At 36.9% G+C, this 16,330-nt stretch overlaps 2 protein-coding genes across 4 annotated transcripts in view; both read left to right on the top strand.

The window, feature by feature from the left end:
• Positions 1 to 16,316, top strand: part of LOC110093803 (uncharacterized WD repeat-containing protein C17D11.16-like) — a 31,811-nt gene extending 15,495 nt beyond the window's left edge. For 2 of the 3 annotated variants that reach the window (XM_020818798.2, XM_020818800.2), the window contains exons 12-17: positions 3,522 to 3,620; positions 4,966 to 5,106; positions 5,203 to 5,232; positions 5,314 to 5,376; positions 7,265 to 7,342; positions 7,421 to 7,683. In XM_020818798.2, coding sequence (XP_020674457.1) covers positions 3,522 to 3,620; positions 4,966 to 5,106; positions 5,203 to 5,232; positions 5,314 to 5,376; positions 7,265 to 7,342; positions 7,421 to 7,507 — 498 coding nt within the window. In that variant the 3' untranslated portion in view covers positions 7,508 to 7,683. Of the gene's footprint in view, positions 1 to 3,521; positions 3,621 to 4,965; positions 5,107 to 5,202; positions 5,233 to 5,313; positions 5,377 to 7,264; positions 7,343 to 7,420; positions 7,684 to 16,102 lie in introns of those variants that run through there. The other variant, XR_003701025.1, reaches the window with a different exon arrangement.
• LOC110093795 (probable DNA-3-methyladenine glycosylase 2) lies at positions 8,204 to 10,711 on the top strand. Its single transcript, XM_020818789.2, has one exon. The coding sequence runs from the start codon at positions 9,731 to 9,733 to the stop codon at positions 10,523 to 10,525; it is 795 nt and encodes a 264-aa protein (XP_020674448.1). The 5' UTR covers positions 8,204 to 9,730; the 3' UTR covers positions 10,526 to 10,711.
• Positions 16,317 to 16,330: the final 14 nt, after the last annotated feature.

Here is a 16,330-nt window from a genome sequence, read left to right as displayed (position 1 = left end):
AATATTTTTGAGAGTAAGAATCTAATCTTAAGATTTTATCTATGTATGAGGAAGTTAATGTTATGTGAAAAAAATAACTAGTGATATTAAGAATGCTGTAAAATATGTACTTGGAGTATCAAAGGAAAAATCTATTAATTGTTAAAATAGTTGGTGGTGGAATCAAAATGTGCAAGAAAAGATAAAAAATAAGGACATTTGTTATAAAAATTGGTTTAGTTGTAAAAATTATGATAATTGGAAAAGATATAAAAAAGCCCGTAAGGAGTCTAAGAAAGTAATTTGTAATGCAAAGATTTTTGCTTTTAATGATTTATATAATAGATTAAATATTAAGGAGGACGAAAGATATATGTATAAGTTAGCTAAACACAGAGTTAGAAGTAGTAAGGATTTAGTTCAAAGTGAAGTGTATTAAAAATGAAGATAAAAAATTGCTTTTATTAGAAAAGGATATTCAACAAAGGTGGATGAGATATTGATACGCCCTAGGGTTCCACAATTTCGGTTTTGCCCTAATTTCCCCCAAAAATGAGGAATTTCTCCACCAAAAGCAAAGAAAAACAATCACAAGAGGGTTGAGATGAAAAGCAAGAACCTCTGCATTAGAAAGCCAAGAGAAAACAAGATAAGTTTGTCCACTTCGAGAAGGACAAGATATCCCACAAGAAAATCCTAGAAAAGAACAAGAAGGAAACTAGAAAGAGAATACACTTTTCATAATGCCCCCAACCACCCTAAATAAAAATAAAGATTTTTGTTTTTATCGGCGTATTAGTAAAATTAAAGTTAAAAAGGCTTTAAAGAAAATGAAGTTTGAAAAAACTGTTGGACCTGATGATATTCCAATAGAGATGTGGAAATGCTTAGGAGATGAAGAAATTTCATGGCTCACTAAACTTTTTGATATTAATTTGAAGACAAAATATACAAGATGAGTGGAGAATGTGTGTGTTGATTACTATTTTTAAAAATGAAGGAGATGCACAAGATTGTTCGAATTATAGATGAATTAAGTTAATGTGTCATATTTTAAAATTATGGGAGAGAGTTATGGAGCATAGGTTCGGGCATGACACTAATGTTTGTCAAAATCAATTTGGATTCATCCTGGGTAGGTCTACTATGGAAGCTATACATTTATTGAGAGGTTTGATGGAGAAGTATAGAGAGAATAAGGAGGATCTACATATGGATTTTTTATTGGTTTAGAATCTTTAGATAAAGCATATGATAAAGTTTCAAGAGAAGTGTTATGGAGAGTTCTACATTAGAAAGGGGTTAATAATGCTTGTATTCAAGTCATTGATGATATGTATGCAAGAGCTATTACTTGTGTTCAAACACAAGGTGGTTTGACCAAGTATTTTCCTATTTTAGTTATTACATTAAGGATGAGCCTTAAGCCCATATATTTTAGCTTTAGTCATGGATGTTGTCACTAGACATTTGCAAGAGGTTGTAGATTTTTGCTAATGATATTCTTCTTGTTGATAAGACTAGAGAGGGAGTTGAAGGCAAACTTGAATTATGGAGGTCAACCTTAGAGTCTAAAGGCTTTCATTTGAGTAGATCTAAAATTGAATATATGGAGTATAATTTTAGTAATAATAGGGGATTGTGATTTTAGGCGATCAAGTCATTAATAAGAGCACACGTTTTAGATATATTGGGTCAATTTTTCAGAGTGATGGCGAAATAGATGGTGATATTATTAGTAGAATTCAAGTTGGATGGTTGAAGTGGAGAAATGCATTGTGCTTGTTATGTGATAGAAAAAGTCTCTCTTAAACTTAAGGGAAAATTCTATAAGATGGTAGTGAGACCTGCAATGCTTTATGGTGCAAAATGTTGACCATTAAAAGAGAAACATAATATTAAGTTAAGTGTTGCAGAGACGATGATGCTCAAGTGGATGAGTGGCTTTACTGTTAAAGATAGGACATGGAATGAGCATATACGTGAAAAGGTTGGAGTAGCTCAAGTGGAAGATAAGATTAGAGAAGTCGCCTTAGATGGGTTGGTCACATAAAACGATGGCCTTCCGATGACTCGGTTAGGAAAGTAGATGTAGTAGATTTGACTTATGTTAAGAAAGGTAGAGGTAGACCTAAAAAGACTTGGTTAGAAAATATTAGAAATGACATTTCTTTATTAGATTTAGATGAGAATTTGATCATTAACCGGACACAATGGAGAAAAAAGATTCATGTAGCCGATCACACAGTGGGATAAAGTCTTGTTGTTGTTGTAGGCTTGCCTTAAAAAAATAGTGATAATTTTAAAAAATTTTGTGAACTTTTTATCCATTAGCTACTTTAGCTTATCCTTGGTGGAAGCACTAATTATCTATTAGCTACTTGTTAATCTCTCTTCCAACCTCTCATCTTTTCACATTGCATCGTCTACTACCTTCCTACAAGCGTTTTATACAATCTTCCATCCCCTGAACCTATTAGAATTTCAACATCTACTCCATAATTAACCTTCACACTTCCACCTAACAATCTCATGCTTTTCCAACACCTAAACTCCCCACTAGCCTTACCTCACTAATTCACTAAGCCCAAACTTGTGAAATCAACGAGATTTGGTTTGTCTATACCTAACTTTAGTTTCTCTTTACTTAAAATCCTCTAGGCCTATATGAACTCCTCCAACTCCTCCAGAATACATCTACAAACATTATTCTAACCCTTCAAAGTGTAATGGCCCAGACTCTCCTCCATGCCACAATCCTAATTTTTAAATCCCAAGTGCTCTTCTCCTGTCTTGGTTATCATCTTTTCTTGGCCAACCACTCCATTGATGCACCACTTCAAATGTCTCTTCATCAATATACCAAAAGGCTATTACTACATCATTGAAACCCTACTACAACAATTTGGAAATCCTGGTTCATCATCTTTCCAAGGCTACATCACAGCACTTCTGTAAATGAAGACAACCATTTTCTTTGTTTATATGGGGTAGTACATGATCACTTAAAATTGGAGATGATTGTGAATTGGTTGCACAAGTGATTTAGTCTGTTTATTATTTTTCTTTATACTGTGTCATAGCTTTATTTAAGCCAATTAATGGCTGATTGTTCAAGTATTGGTAATAGTGAAAGTGCGGCTTGGTAATGACAATCAAATCTGACATTGATTTGGGTTAGTGCTGTGATTAGATATGTATTCTAGTAACTTAAGGAAAATGCGATTGGCTTTGGACAAAGGACAAATCTATGGTTAGGTTCAGGAAAGTGGCTTGCTTGGAAAACATCTTATTAAGCCCTTTTTCCATAAATTTTTTTTCTTACATTCTAATGTGTTCATCTAGTTTTAAGTTAATTTTAACAATTAACTGTTTGCTTTTGTATTAGTAGTTAAATTGAGTTCTTTGGGTATGCTTTGTACTAAATTGCAGGCTTTGCTTGAAATGCAGTATTAGATCTTAAATGCAGTGAAATATGTTATGTATTGAGCATTTTCTATTGATCTTTAGTTGTCTTGACTTCTTGCTGATATTATATGCAGGTAGATGGGAGATCTATCAATGAGGTTAGCAAGAAGTGGCCTGTTATGGCTGATGTTGAAGGCTTGGCATGGGATCCCCATGCAGATCACTCTTTTGTGGTGAGTTCATCATTTGATTATTTTACTCCGTTAACCCATGGAAATCTAAGATTTGGAATGCGTATGGAATATGAAGCTTATAAGTTGGAATGAACATAAAAATGAACGAACAATTGTCAGCACAATTTGTGAAAAATTCCTCTATAGTTTGCAGTCAGCACAATATGTAAGATTCTATGGGTGTGAATTGTGTAAAATTCATGTGCCAATCCTGAACTAGTTGGTTCAGTTAGACTGATGGTCATGATGGTAGCTTGGAGCTAAAGAGGTTTATTTAGCAAGTGTAAGTAAAGACCATCTACTGGGATGTTCAACTTGATAAATATACTATATTTGGGCTTTCCTTGGTGATAAGATTTTGTTGGGGGCTTTCTTGAGCTCTTATCCGTCATAGGTTAAATAGGATTGAACCTGAAAATGTTATTATAAGAGGTATCCTTTGGTTTATTTGCAATAATACCTCCAAGCCACTAAATTACTTTTTGATGAATGTTTGAATGTTTTGGAAGGGAGTGATGAGAAAAGTGAACAAGAGGAAACAAGATGGTTTGTCGTTGATGTGGTAGAGAGAATAAAGGTGGCATGATGATTGTTTGTTTTGCTTTCAAAGCGGCCGGGTTGTGGGTGAGCAGAAAAAACGATGTATTCATGCGGTATAAAGAAGGTCAAATATGAAGAGATGAAGGAGCCAAGAAGCGGATATGGAGATAGACACATGGGGTTGGGGGGGGGGGTAGAGGCATTTAATGCATTCTTTAGAATTTATTGAAGCTACTTTTTGGCCTTGAGTAAAATATGTGGAAATTTGATGCCAAATGTGGAAAACTAATGTTTTTTAATTTGTGTTTGAACATAAGAAAATTAGTAAACTTAATGGTTTAATCATAATTTGAGGCTTCTTAAAACTAAATTTGTCTTTTTTGGTGTTATGGTTTTTGTGAAATTTACAGAAGAAAAATACTAGTAGATGGATATTGTCACATTATTGATTAAGAAAAATGGTGCATAATGGCTACATTTCGTGGATTTGTTGTGCACGTATTTTTGCTCAGAGTTAGAAGTCAGATAAAATGTCCCAATCTTTATTATTTTACTTAAGCACTATGTTACATGCCATGGGAGTAAAAATGGGCTCAAATATAAATTCTTGTATAATATGTAGTTGAAGGACACCATATTCATATCTCTAGAGTTGTGTAACCACCAATTAATGCTTGAAATTCGAGATTGAATGCAAACATGTACATGTTGAAACTATTTTGTGATTTTAGAAGTCACATTATTAAGTAGTTATCATTATGTTCCTTGTTTATCTATTATGTTGAAACTATTTTGTGATTTTCAGGTTAGTCAAGAAAATGGCGTGGTTCAAGGTTTTGATATTAGGATAGGATCATCAGATGGTTCCAGTTTTAAACCAGTCTTCACACTCCATGCACATGACAAAGCTGTATCTTCAATTTCCTATAATCCATGTAGACCCAATGTATCAATTCCAACGCAGTCCTTTGTGCTTTGGATGTTTGTTAATTAGATAAAGAAGTATTTTTGAATATTTTCTCGTACTCTCTAAATTTTGCAGCTTCTTGCTACAGGATCAACAGATAAAACGGTAATGCATATTCGTTTTTACATTACATTTCCAAATATAATACTAGAACATTATGATAATTTATATTCCACGCTTTTCCAGGTGAAGCTATGGGATCTATCTAACAGTCAGCCTTCTTGTGTTGCATCTACAAAACCTAAAGCTGTAAGTTTCAACTATCTTTTTTTTTTTTTTCCTTTGTGAATGGTGACACTACTTTTGGCCTTAAGCTATTGGCATGGCTTGCTTGACTATGATAGAAATAGCAATGGCAATATTGTAGAAAACATTATATGCTCTTTAAATATTTAATGACATCTCTATGCAATCCTATAAGAACAACAAAGTCTGTATTGCTGTTTTGTAGCAGAAGGAAATACTCGGATTAAGTCTATGTGCATACCTTGTTTATGGTATAGTACACATACGAGAAAAGAAAAGTTGCCTTTTTATTTAATTTAATGCGAGAAATTAAACCTGGCTTTATATTTAAGTATGTAATGATCTTATTCAATAATTTTGTTATATTCTAGTATATTTTTGTCTTAGTGGTTCGAATGCTTAGATTAAGTTATATGGCACGAAGGGCCTTCATGACTACGTTTTTTTTTTCTTGTAATAAAGGTGGATATTTGCACAGCTCTTTTCAAGGTTTTCTCTTTGAATATATATATATATATATAGAGAGAGAGAGAGAGAGAGAGAGAGAGAGAGAGAGAGAGAGAGAGAGATACCCTCCTGGGAGTAAAAATCCTATTCTCCAAATTTTTTGCATTTTGATTGTGGATCAAATGTCAAATGATTAGAAGATGCGACAATGTGTCTCATATGAGGACCACGTGTGCCCTAGTGAGGATGATTTGAGATTGGAATGAATAGGTGTGATGCGAGCATGTTTTTGTGTGTATTGAAGCTATTGTCCGTGATGGCGATGCATTGGATGATGGCAATGGGTTTCACCGTTTCGGCTTTGGTTATAGGTTGGGGTTTAGCTTGTGGTAGCTTTAATTTTGTTGGGGGTGATTTTGATGGGGGAACAAGAGCAAGAAGATGGGGCCTTCTTGGGGAGAGGGGGAGCTTTTGCGGGATGAGGAAGACACTGCCCTCCTAATTTATTTCCACTGAAATAAGAAACATTTGTCATGCTAATTTATGCAATTCAAGTTTATTTTGTCAAATAGGAAATTGTTATTACTAATCTGAGCCATTTAACTGATTTGCAATTGCAATGCTAATATTGATTTTTTGCTGGATCTGAAGATCCTTTTATGACTTCTTATGGACATGGAGGGTAGCATCACTACAGCAAGTCATAAGAGAGTTCTTTTGTTAACTAGCAGATAGAAGTTTTAGCTTATATTATTGTACGCAATATGTTATTCCTCTAGCCTGATTTTTTTTGCTCTATATAATTAAGTTTTCTCGTGTTGCTTTCGTATTGCTAGTTTCTTGTGTGCCTCTTTTTTATCTTGAACAAAAAAGAGGCAGGTTAAAAAATGTAGATTAGAGAGCATTTTTCATATTTACATCTGCATGTGCATCCACTAGGGGTGCAAACGAGTCGAATCGAACTCGAGTCAAGGGTTGTTCGAGCCGAGCTCAACTGCCACATACCGAGCTTGAGCTTGAGCTTGAGCTCGAACTCAATTCGAGCTCGACTCGGCAAGGGAAAATGTGCTCGTGATATTTTGATGTGAATCAAAGATTAGAATATTATTCAAGTAAATGTAAAAAAATTAAATGTTAGATACCTAAATACATAGGAATCCAGTAGCATGCTTGTAAATCCCCCATTACAGTATTGTGAGAGCAAGATAATTGCTGAGGACCAAGAACTGTGAGATTATAAAGACCATTTGTGATATACTTGCAAGTGCTTAATTGGTTCGTTTGCAAGCAAAGTCATTTACCAACAATTCCAATCATTCTCCTTCTCTCTCATTCATAAATATAGTGGTAAATGTTTTTTTTTTTTTGCTTTTGATCCTTTTTCCGCTCTTCATTGAAAGTATCTGTTACTTATTTGATCTATATTCTTTTGAAATGTTAACAGGGAAGCATTTTTTCCATAGCTTTCTCAGAGGACAATCCATTTTTGTTAGCCGTTGGAGGCCACAAAGGGAAACTGAAAGTAAGCCACAAATAATTGAGAGAAGACTGAAATGTTTTGAAATAAAATTTCTTGGTCTGAGAAGTTGCATGTTTACAGATATGGGACGTGACATCGGAACCAGGGATAGCTCGAAGCTTTGAAAAGTACATTAATAAAGGAGAAGGTCCAGCGACTTCGGCCTAATCTTGGAAAAGCAGGGCGGAGTCGCTATTGTATTGGGCCCTTTAGGAGCTGCTTAGTTTGGCTAGCAGGTCAGAACAGATGTATGTTTATTTTTTAATAATTAATAGCAATATACAATAGTGGGTTTAAATGAGCGATTGCCTTAAATTAATTTCTTAAGCCAGTTGCCAACTTATATTTTTCCATGTCTCTTTAAAATAAACCAAGAGGTTTTTTTTTGGGGGCGCAATTTTTTTTAATTTTATTCAATGAAAAAGTTAAATGAATTTTAGTTTTGAAGTTTATTTTATATTGCTATTTATTTTAAATTTGGTATTGAAATTTCAGTGAAGTTTTCTATAAAAAATTCTTTTAAAACAAGAATAACAACATCAAGCCTTTATCCCACTGCGTAGGGTCGACCACGTGGGTCCTTTTTCTCCATTGCGTCATATTAAAAGTCAAATTCTCGTTTAAATCTAATAAAGAAAGATCATTTTTTAATATTTTCTAACTAAGTCTTTTTAGGTTTGCTTCTACCTTTCTTAACATAAGTAAAATCTAATACCTCTACTTTCCTAACCGGGTCATCAAAAGGCCGCTGTTTTATGTGACCAAACCATCTAAGGCAAAGCTCTCTAATCTTATCTTTTATTGGAGCCATTTCAACCTTTTCATATATATGCTCATTTCGTATTCTATCTTTAAGGGTAAAGCTACTCATCCACCTGAGCATCCTCATCTCTGACACACTTAACTTAGTATTATGCTTATATTTTAAAGGCCAACATTCGGCACCATAAAGCATATTTAATGATGATTGTTCTAAGTAATGTATATAGTATTTTCATCATAATTAGTCAATAATTTTTGCATTGTAAAGGCATATTCTTAGTGAATACTATTATTTAAGGACTATTGTTAATAAATATAGTTTTATCTTTTCATCTTGGTTCTAATCTACCCCCAAACCTTAGATTGATGTACAACTTACTTTTTTTATCATGTTGAACTAACAACTAGTGTAAGACATCACATTCGACTAACAATTGGTATATGTGAGTCTGGGGAGAGTTTTAAAGAGTTAGGTTATGACTGATGAGATAAATTTTTAGAAGATAAATTGAATTTTAGATAAGATATTGTCCAGAGATTAGCCCTTATTTTATGAGGATTTAGTGATCTGAGGTTTGATTTTTTCATAGGGGGTTAATTAACCCCTTCGATAATAAGAAAGAACTTTTAATTAATTAGATAGGCAATGAGTTCCAAGTATATAGTAGTACCAGTTTTAAAATTTTGAAATTATTTTTTTTAGGAATTTTAGAATTTGAAATTTGTCACTATATACTTAAAACGAGTGACGGGGGAATGATGATGGGCCCGATCAAGGTCTTATGATTCTATCGTCTTTGATTGTCATGGCCCCTGGTCCACTTAGTCAGTGAACAATCCAATTTGATCGAAAGATTCTTCTTGGTACCTATAGGTTGCTTCGTCCAAAGGGACCTTGTAGATTTTTGGTGAATATTTGTTTAAGGGATATATTTGAGTTAGCCTTTGTCCTATCTATTATATCATATAATTCATTATTCAAGTGTTTAGAGCTAAGGCAATATATAGGCTCTAGATGTGATTGTAATTATGGAGAAGACCTTGACCAAATTTAGAGTGTTCCATCAGACGACCCATATTGAATTTTATGATCATGGAGCATTTGTCAATCATTTATGTATATTAATATGTCAAAATTAAGCGATATTGAGCTCGTTGGTTTTGTTTCGTTGAGCCCCTCGATTTGACTGTAAGCATGCTATACTTGAAAATTATTTGGTCACTCAATTAATATTATGAAGCTTTCAAATGTGTGTTGCCATTAATTTGGGCTCGGATTTAACTAATTTTAGTATCATTGGATTCATTTCGTTGAGATGTTCATTTTGACTATAAGTTTGCCAAGATTGGAACTTGGATGGTTCAAAATTGAATTTCAGATATCATTAATTTGAATATACCTCAAAATTCATGTCTAACCAGGATGATTCTTGATAGTGTATATCTCTTAAATATTTATATACCATAAGACGCAATTAGAGGCCGAATTTCCAAATCGAAACCACCGTTCGCAAATCCCTGTACAAAATCTTAGAAGCTTGAATGCCGGCGTTGATCCGATGCTTAATTATAAGGCTCAATTAATCAGATCTAAAAGCACTACGCCAGATCGGTAAAATTAATCCACCGATGGCCGAAGAAACCCTAACCAATTCCATGGTCCCCGCCCTCTCCGTCGCCGGAAAAATCCCTTTCCGCTCCAAAAAGGTCCGCAAATCCTCCACCACCTCCACGACAGCCGCGGAAACATCGAAGAAACCCCGTCTCATCCTTCCACTTGCTCTCTCCATCGCCGGCGAGCTCGATTCCGCCCTCCGCCATCTCACCACCGTCGACTCCCAGCTCGCCGTCATCATCAAATCCCTAGAGCCCCCCTCTTTTCACAATCTCAGCACCCCCTTCCTTTCTCTTTCCCGCAGCATCCTATACCAGCAGCTCGCCACAAAGGCCGCCGCAAGCATCTACGCCCGCTTTATCTCCCTCTGCGGCGGCGAAGATTCCGTCGCCCCCGAGGTCGTTCTCAGTCTCACCCCGCCGCAGCTCCGTCAAGTTGGTGTCTCCTCTCGCAAGGCATCGTACCTTCATGACCTCGCTAGCAAATACCAATCAGGATTTCTCTCTGATTCCGCCATTGTCGCTATGGACGATGACGCTCTTTTTTCCAAGCTTACGACGGTGAAGGGAATCGGGCCTTGGTCTGTTCACATGTTCATGATCTTCTCACTTCATCGTCCGGACGTGCTACCCGTGGGCGATCTTGGCGTTCGCAAAGGTGTGCAGATTCTTCTTGGCTTGAAGAAGATTCCTCAGCCGACGGAGATGGAGGAGCTCTGCAAGGCTTGGAGACCGTATCGATCGGCTGCGGCCTGGTACATGTGGCGGCTTGTTGAGTCCAATGGGAAGGCTGCGAAGGCATCGATTTGAAACGCTGTAGGTTTGGTGGATTTGCTGAATCTCTGTTTGAGCTACAGCAGCCTAATTAATGAGATTTCTTGGGTGAGAATTGTTTGCCATTCTAGTATCAACTCAATCAGTGCTGTAAGCTTATTTGAACTCCACTGCTGTTTGAACTATCGTCCATTATCTTTTAAATATATACTCCCTTATAAGCAATATATATTTTAAAGAGAGTATCTATTTTAAAGATATTTGAATATACTTTAAATAACAAATCAGCAACTAATGGCATTTCCAACACACGTGAGCTCTAGCCGAACGGTAAAATTTCTGTTATTTGTTTGCTGGTGAACAACGGGACGTCAATATTGGCATTGCACTGTTCATATTCGACATTTTTTGGTATCTACCAAACTTGCCGAAGAAATGCGCGAAAGAAGAGAACGGCTGTTACCTTCGCAAAAGGGTGCAAAATGGAGTTCGATTGGAGATGTATCACGACATTTTTTAGTTTCACGGCATTTTGCAGTGAAAAACTTGAAGATGCTCTAAGAGCATCTCCAACGGAACTCCAAACGTTTGAATGCCGTTGCCCCGGAGCTCCAGCCGAATGGTAAAACTTATGTTATTTCCTTGCTGGTGAACAGTGGGACGTCAATATTGGCGTTGCACTGTTCATCATCGTTATTTTTCTGCCTCTACCGAGCTTGTCAAGAAACGCGTGAAAGAAGAGAAAGACCTTTATCTTCGCAAAATGGAGTTTGATTGGAGATGAATAGCGACATTTTCAAGTTTCACGGCATTTTGGAGTGAAAATACGATTTTCCATTGGAGATGGTCTAACAAAGAGTATATTACATCAATTTATCCATAGAAATCTTTTCTACATAATGAACAGAAATGCAATCCTGATCATTAACAAAGTTCACCGATCACACATACCAGTCGTGTAAGCCGAGATATTTTTTTTTTTGGCTTTTGTAGCGATGTATTGCATATTGTTTGCCGCCATCTTGACATTCTCATGTTGCCACCCCATTCCCCTATACATCAGAGATTTACATCAAATTTAGAATAATGCTTAAATTATTCTTCTAAAATCCAAATTCCAAAAAAACACAAAGACCTACTTTTGAAGCTTTTCGTGAGTCAAGTATCGGCTTCATGCGCCACCGTCGAATTTATCTAGTGGACGACAAATTATTGGGTTCGGACACCGGACATGTTGGAGCTCAATGAACATGCGCCACATCACCTCTTACTTGGTATTGAACAGTACCGAGCTCAGTATTGCTCATTACTCAATACTTCATAGTACCGAGCTCAGTAATGCTCAGTACTGTGAATACCGAACGTAAGTTGTGTCCGGTGTCCGAACACAATAATCTCTCCTTGTTGACCGCCTCACTCATCTTTCCGCATGGAGTATGACCAGGATAATGAAAAGGCTAATAAACAATACTCCTCTAACTAATTTTTCATGGATTCTTTCATCATAATCAAGTTAAGTTAATTTTTAATATATAAACTAAATTTATTACACATTTATATTCTTCTCAATTAGGCTAATAAAGTAATTATGAGAGCATGAATTAAATTCAATACCAACTAATTTGATCTGCCTACAACTCAAAACTCACCATATTTGAAGTTATAAAGCCTCATGTAATCAATAATTGAATCTTGTCAAGCTAACTAAGCATCAACCTTGCTGAATCATCAGTACCAATATCAAAGTTTTGAAAATCAAATTGGTCATTGATTTTAAAAAAGAAAATGTTCTGAGTTAAAAAATTTAATAGGAGTTTTAACTGGTTGTTGAACAGAATAATGTAATAAAAAAATCATTTAGTTATTATATTTAATTTATATAATAATCAAGCAAATCTATGATAAAAATAAAAATAATTCTTTCGAGAAATATAGAAAATTCACAAGAAATATCTTATATAATCTTTCAATTCTAATATTATTTCAGTTTGTCCTATAGTTTTATCTGTGATTGAAGTCTAAAGGGGGAAAATTGGGATGCAATCAGAGGAAAAAATGAGAGAGCGAGGTTTCTTCCATTCTTTTAAGATTTAGCAATTTATTCACTTAAATTATTTAGTTCAGCATTAAATTTTAAGAGCTTGATACCGGTCATAAGTAGTGACAATTTGATCATGATAATAAAACCCTGCCAGCTTATCAATACATTTGTGACTAATTCGACCCCTAATACTACTTGATTCTAGCCATTTTTGTGGTAGAACTTTTTTCGTAGTGGACAAAAGCGGTCAAGGGATCGATTCACGATTGAGCCAACCGATTCAGCTTGATTTTTAAATTATTGCTACTTGATCTATGTTCTGTATACGATGAAAAAGATGAGTTTCCATTAAGTTTGAGGAAGAAGAAATAAGAATATAAGCTCTATTTTTAAGCGTTGCCACTCTGAAGTCTCTCTTGAAATGAGTTATATCTCAGCAATCTTTTAGAATTGCAAAGCATAGCATTTAAAATCTATAATCACTCTTTGAGGCAAAAGATGTATTGTATTTATATTAGGGATGCTAGTTAGAGATGGTGCTAAGGACGTTGACCTGTGGGACATACGTGACCATCCCTAGCAACAATAGAAGATCTGGTCAAGTGGCAAGCTAAGAAATGATAACACATTGACAGCAATTTGACGATTGGCCGGATGGTAGACTAAGGCTTCGTTTGAGATAGTTTTCGAACTACTTTTTAAAACAACTTTTTAGTATAAAATTTTCTAATTTAAGAAATTTTTTTACTAGAAAGTTGTTTTAAAAAGCAACAAAAAAGTTGTCCAAATAAAACATAATTCTTGAACCCTAAGAGTAGCATGGAGGGGTGACATGCACAATGAGAGCCTCTTATTTTGGTGAAGAGGCGGACATGGTAGTTGGTCATTGTTGGACAACAAAAAATGCCTAATAAGATGGTTCCCCCACACGAGAAGTAATAATATGGCTCCACTATCAAGTGAAATGAGTGAGAATTATTGTTGCCTTGTTGGTGTGTCAAGGCTAAAAAGCATTATCCATAGGAGTAGGGGTGTCAATTTCGGGTCACGGGTTGGGTTCAGATCGAATTCGGAGCTGAACTGGGTTCAATCGGGTCGACCATAACCCGACCCGGGTAGATAAATGGGTCGAAAACTTAGCCAAGGTGGGTATCCATGGGCGCGACTCGCGAACTACAGCTACGCGACGCGGGCAGCCTTGGCAGCCGCGTGGGTAGTCGGGGCAGGTGCGGGCAGCCTTGTGCAGTGCGAGCAGTCTTGGGCAGCGCTGGAAGCTCATTATAATTGTTTTTTTGGGTTGACCCGGCAACCCGTTGGGTCAACCCGAACCCGACCCGTTTTCCAAACGAGTTGGGTCACCCGAAATTTCGGGTCGGTTTCGAGTCGGATTTTCATGTTATGTCAAATATTGACACCCCTACGTAGTAGTTGGAGAGAAGTTTAATTGAGGTGGTGGAAAGGATTTCAGGTAGACTTGTTGGAGATGTTCTTTTAGCTCTTGTACATTTGGTGGGGTAGGGAAAGGTAAACTTGGGCTACGATGCTTAGGCTAGTGGCTTGCTCTTTACTAATCTAGTCAATTATGAAATCTTAAAATGATTGATATATTGTAAGGTTGAAAAGTCTTGGTATCAATTTCCACATAAACTTGGTTATGATATAACCAGTCAGTGCGGCCAAATGTTATTTATAATCTAAGAATTTAAGATACATTAGGCGTCCCTCCTGGCATTCTAGGGCTGCTTAGAGGCGTCCCCTCGACGGCCTTCGCTGCCTTCTCACTCAGGGGAGTTCTTCTTCTCCCTTATTCTAGCGGTTTTTTATCTTCTCGTGCTGGTTTGTGCTTTTTTTCTCGTTCGTTGGTTGTTGGTATGGCGTCTATACGCATGTTGGACCCCGTTTTTTGTTTGGTTCCAGTTTTTTGCATTCTTTTGCCGATGCTTTAGCTGGTTCCCCATCTATTGGGGTTTTCCCGGAGCTTAAACTGTCGTCTTTCCGTGGCCTATCATCCTTATGGATTTCCGAGGATGAAATTAGGGCACTTGCTACTCCTTTCTAGTTCTCGCTTGTTAGTTTTTTTCGATCCCGTGTCCGAATCTTGACTCAATTTGGAGATTTTTTGCCAATCTTAAACTAATAGCTGATTGCTCGATTATTGTGCTTGATTCTTTTCACATCCTAGTTAAGCTCTCGAATGATCTTGGTTATAGTCGGGTTTTCAGTCATCGTTCTTACATAGTCTATAATTGCTATATGAAATTAACGAAATGGACTCCTTCTTTGGATATTTCTGTTGAATGCCTGATTATTCCTATTTGGATCTCCTTCCCAGGTACTCGTCCTCATCTTTTTACCCCAAGGATTCTTCATGCCTTAGGATCGATTTTTGGTCACCCGTTGAAAGTTGATTCTACCACTTCGTTGGGTTATAGGTTGTCTATTGCGAGAGTGCTGGTGGAGATTGACATAATGAAAATCTATCCAGAAAAAGTTTGGATTAGCCCAGAGAAGTTTGGCTATATCCAAAAGGTCGAAATGGAGGTCTTTCCCCCTTTTTATGCTCTTTGTCAATCTATTGGCGATGTGAGGGGGGATTGTAAGTCTAAAAATGGTGTCCCTCTTACTGCTCCCTCTAAGCATTCTTCTGTTGTCTTGGTTTCAGATAAGGGGTTAGATGTTGTTGTGCCATAGCCTAGTGTTGTCTGTGAGGTTAATTCTCTTAATATTAATGTTTTGGTTGTTGATCCAGATGTGCATGTGTCTTCCCCTTAGCTCCCGCCTTCCTCACCTGCTGTTGATTGTGAATCTCATGGTAGGCCTTATTCTAATGTTATGCTGTTGGATACTGAGGTGGATGGGTCTATTCCGGCTTTCCATGGCCAGCGGGTGTGTATTTCTGAGCCTGGGGGTGTTAATTGTGACGTTACCCCGTAACCTATTGTGTCGTGTGCTACTTCTGTGCTTGTCTTGTGTGGCCTCGCTAAGACTGAGGTTCCTTGTGTGAGTGCAAAGAACTCTGTTTTCTCTGTTTCTCCTAATAATAGTATTTCGCCTCTTATCCCTGCAGGTGAGACTTCTACACGTTTGGTTGCCCCTACTGTCACTTTTTCTGTGACACCTACTGTTTTAGTTACTGGTTTTGTTGTTGATGTTCCTGTTAATTTAATTTCCCCTGAGGCGTTGTGTTATCATGTGAGTGACAACTCAGGGGTGGAGTTAGACATCAAATTGATTGGCTTCAAGGTTCTGGTTCGTCCTCGGAGTCTAGTGGGGATGAAGATCATGGAGGTGAGTTTGCTCTGTTGTAGGACAAACATGTTGTTTCTGCTGCTTCTCGTGGGAGGGGCAGACGTGGTAGGAAATAACTTTTGGATTTTTTGTGGTGGTTTTTGTATCACTTGTCGGTTTCCATTATGCTTGGCCCTTGCTTGGTGGTGTTGTTTGGCTAGTCTGGTTGGATGACTTACTGTCTCTTTTGGATGTGGTTGTGGGTTGCTTTGGTTAGTAGGCTTTGTGGATTATTATTTTCTTTCTCTGGTTATGGTTTGCTAGACCGTTGTTTCTTATTTCAGGTTGCAAGTTATGGTTTGTGAGCAATGATGTGGCTAGGGCTCACTTGTCTTAAGCTATGGCTCGTGGCAACCTTTGGTGTTACGTGCTCTTTTTGGTTGGCTACTCTCTTACTCTAAACTGGATGGCCCATACCTGGCTTGGGATTGGTTGGAAGCCTCTACCAATTACTGAGCCTGATAGTTCTCACCCCCCTCTATTTGTATCTTTGTAGCTTTTTCGTCTTGTTT

Source organism: Dendrobium catenatum, unplaced genomic scaffold, assembly GCF_001605985.2.
Source record: "Dendrobium catenatum unplaced genomic scaffold, ASM160598v2 fragScaff_scaffold_659, whole genome shotgun sequence".
NCBI classification, from domain to species: domain Eukaryota; kingdom Viridiplantae; phylum Streptophyta; class Magnoliopsida; order Asparagales; family Orchidaceae; genus Dendrobium; species Dendrobium catenatum.
Note: the sequence above shows the minus strand (reverse complement) of the source record. Positions and strands in the feature narration are given on the sequence as shown.

Bases quoted from the DNA above. Each gene is read 5' to 3' on its own strand.
- LOC110093795 (XM_020818789.2), top strand. From the start codon at position 9,731: ATGGCCGAAGAAACCCTAACCAATTCCATGGTCCCCGCCCTCTCCGTC.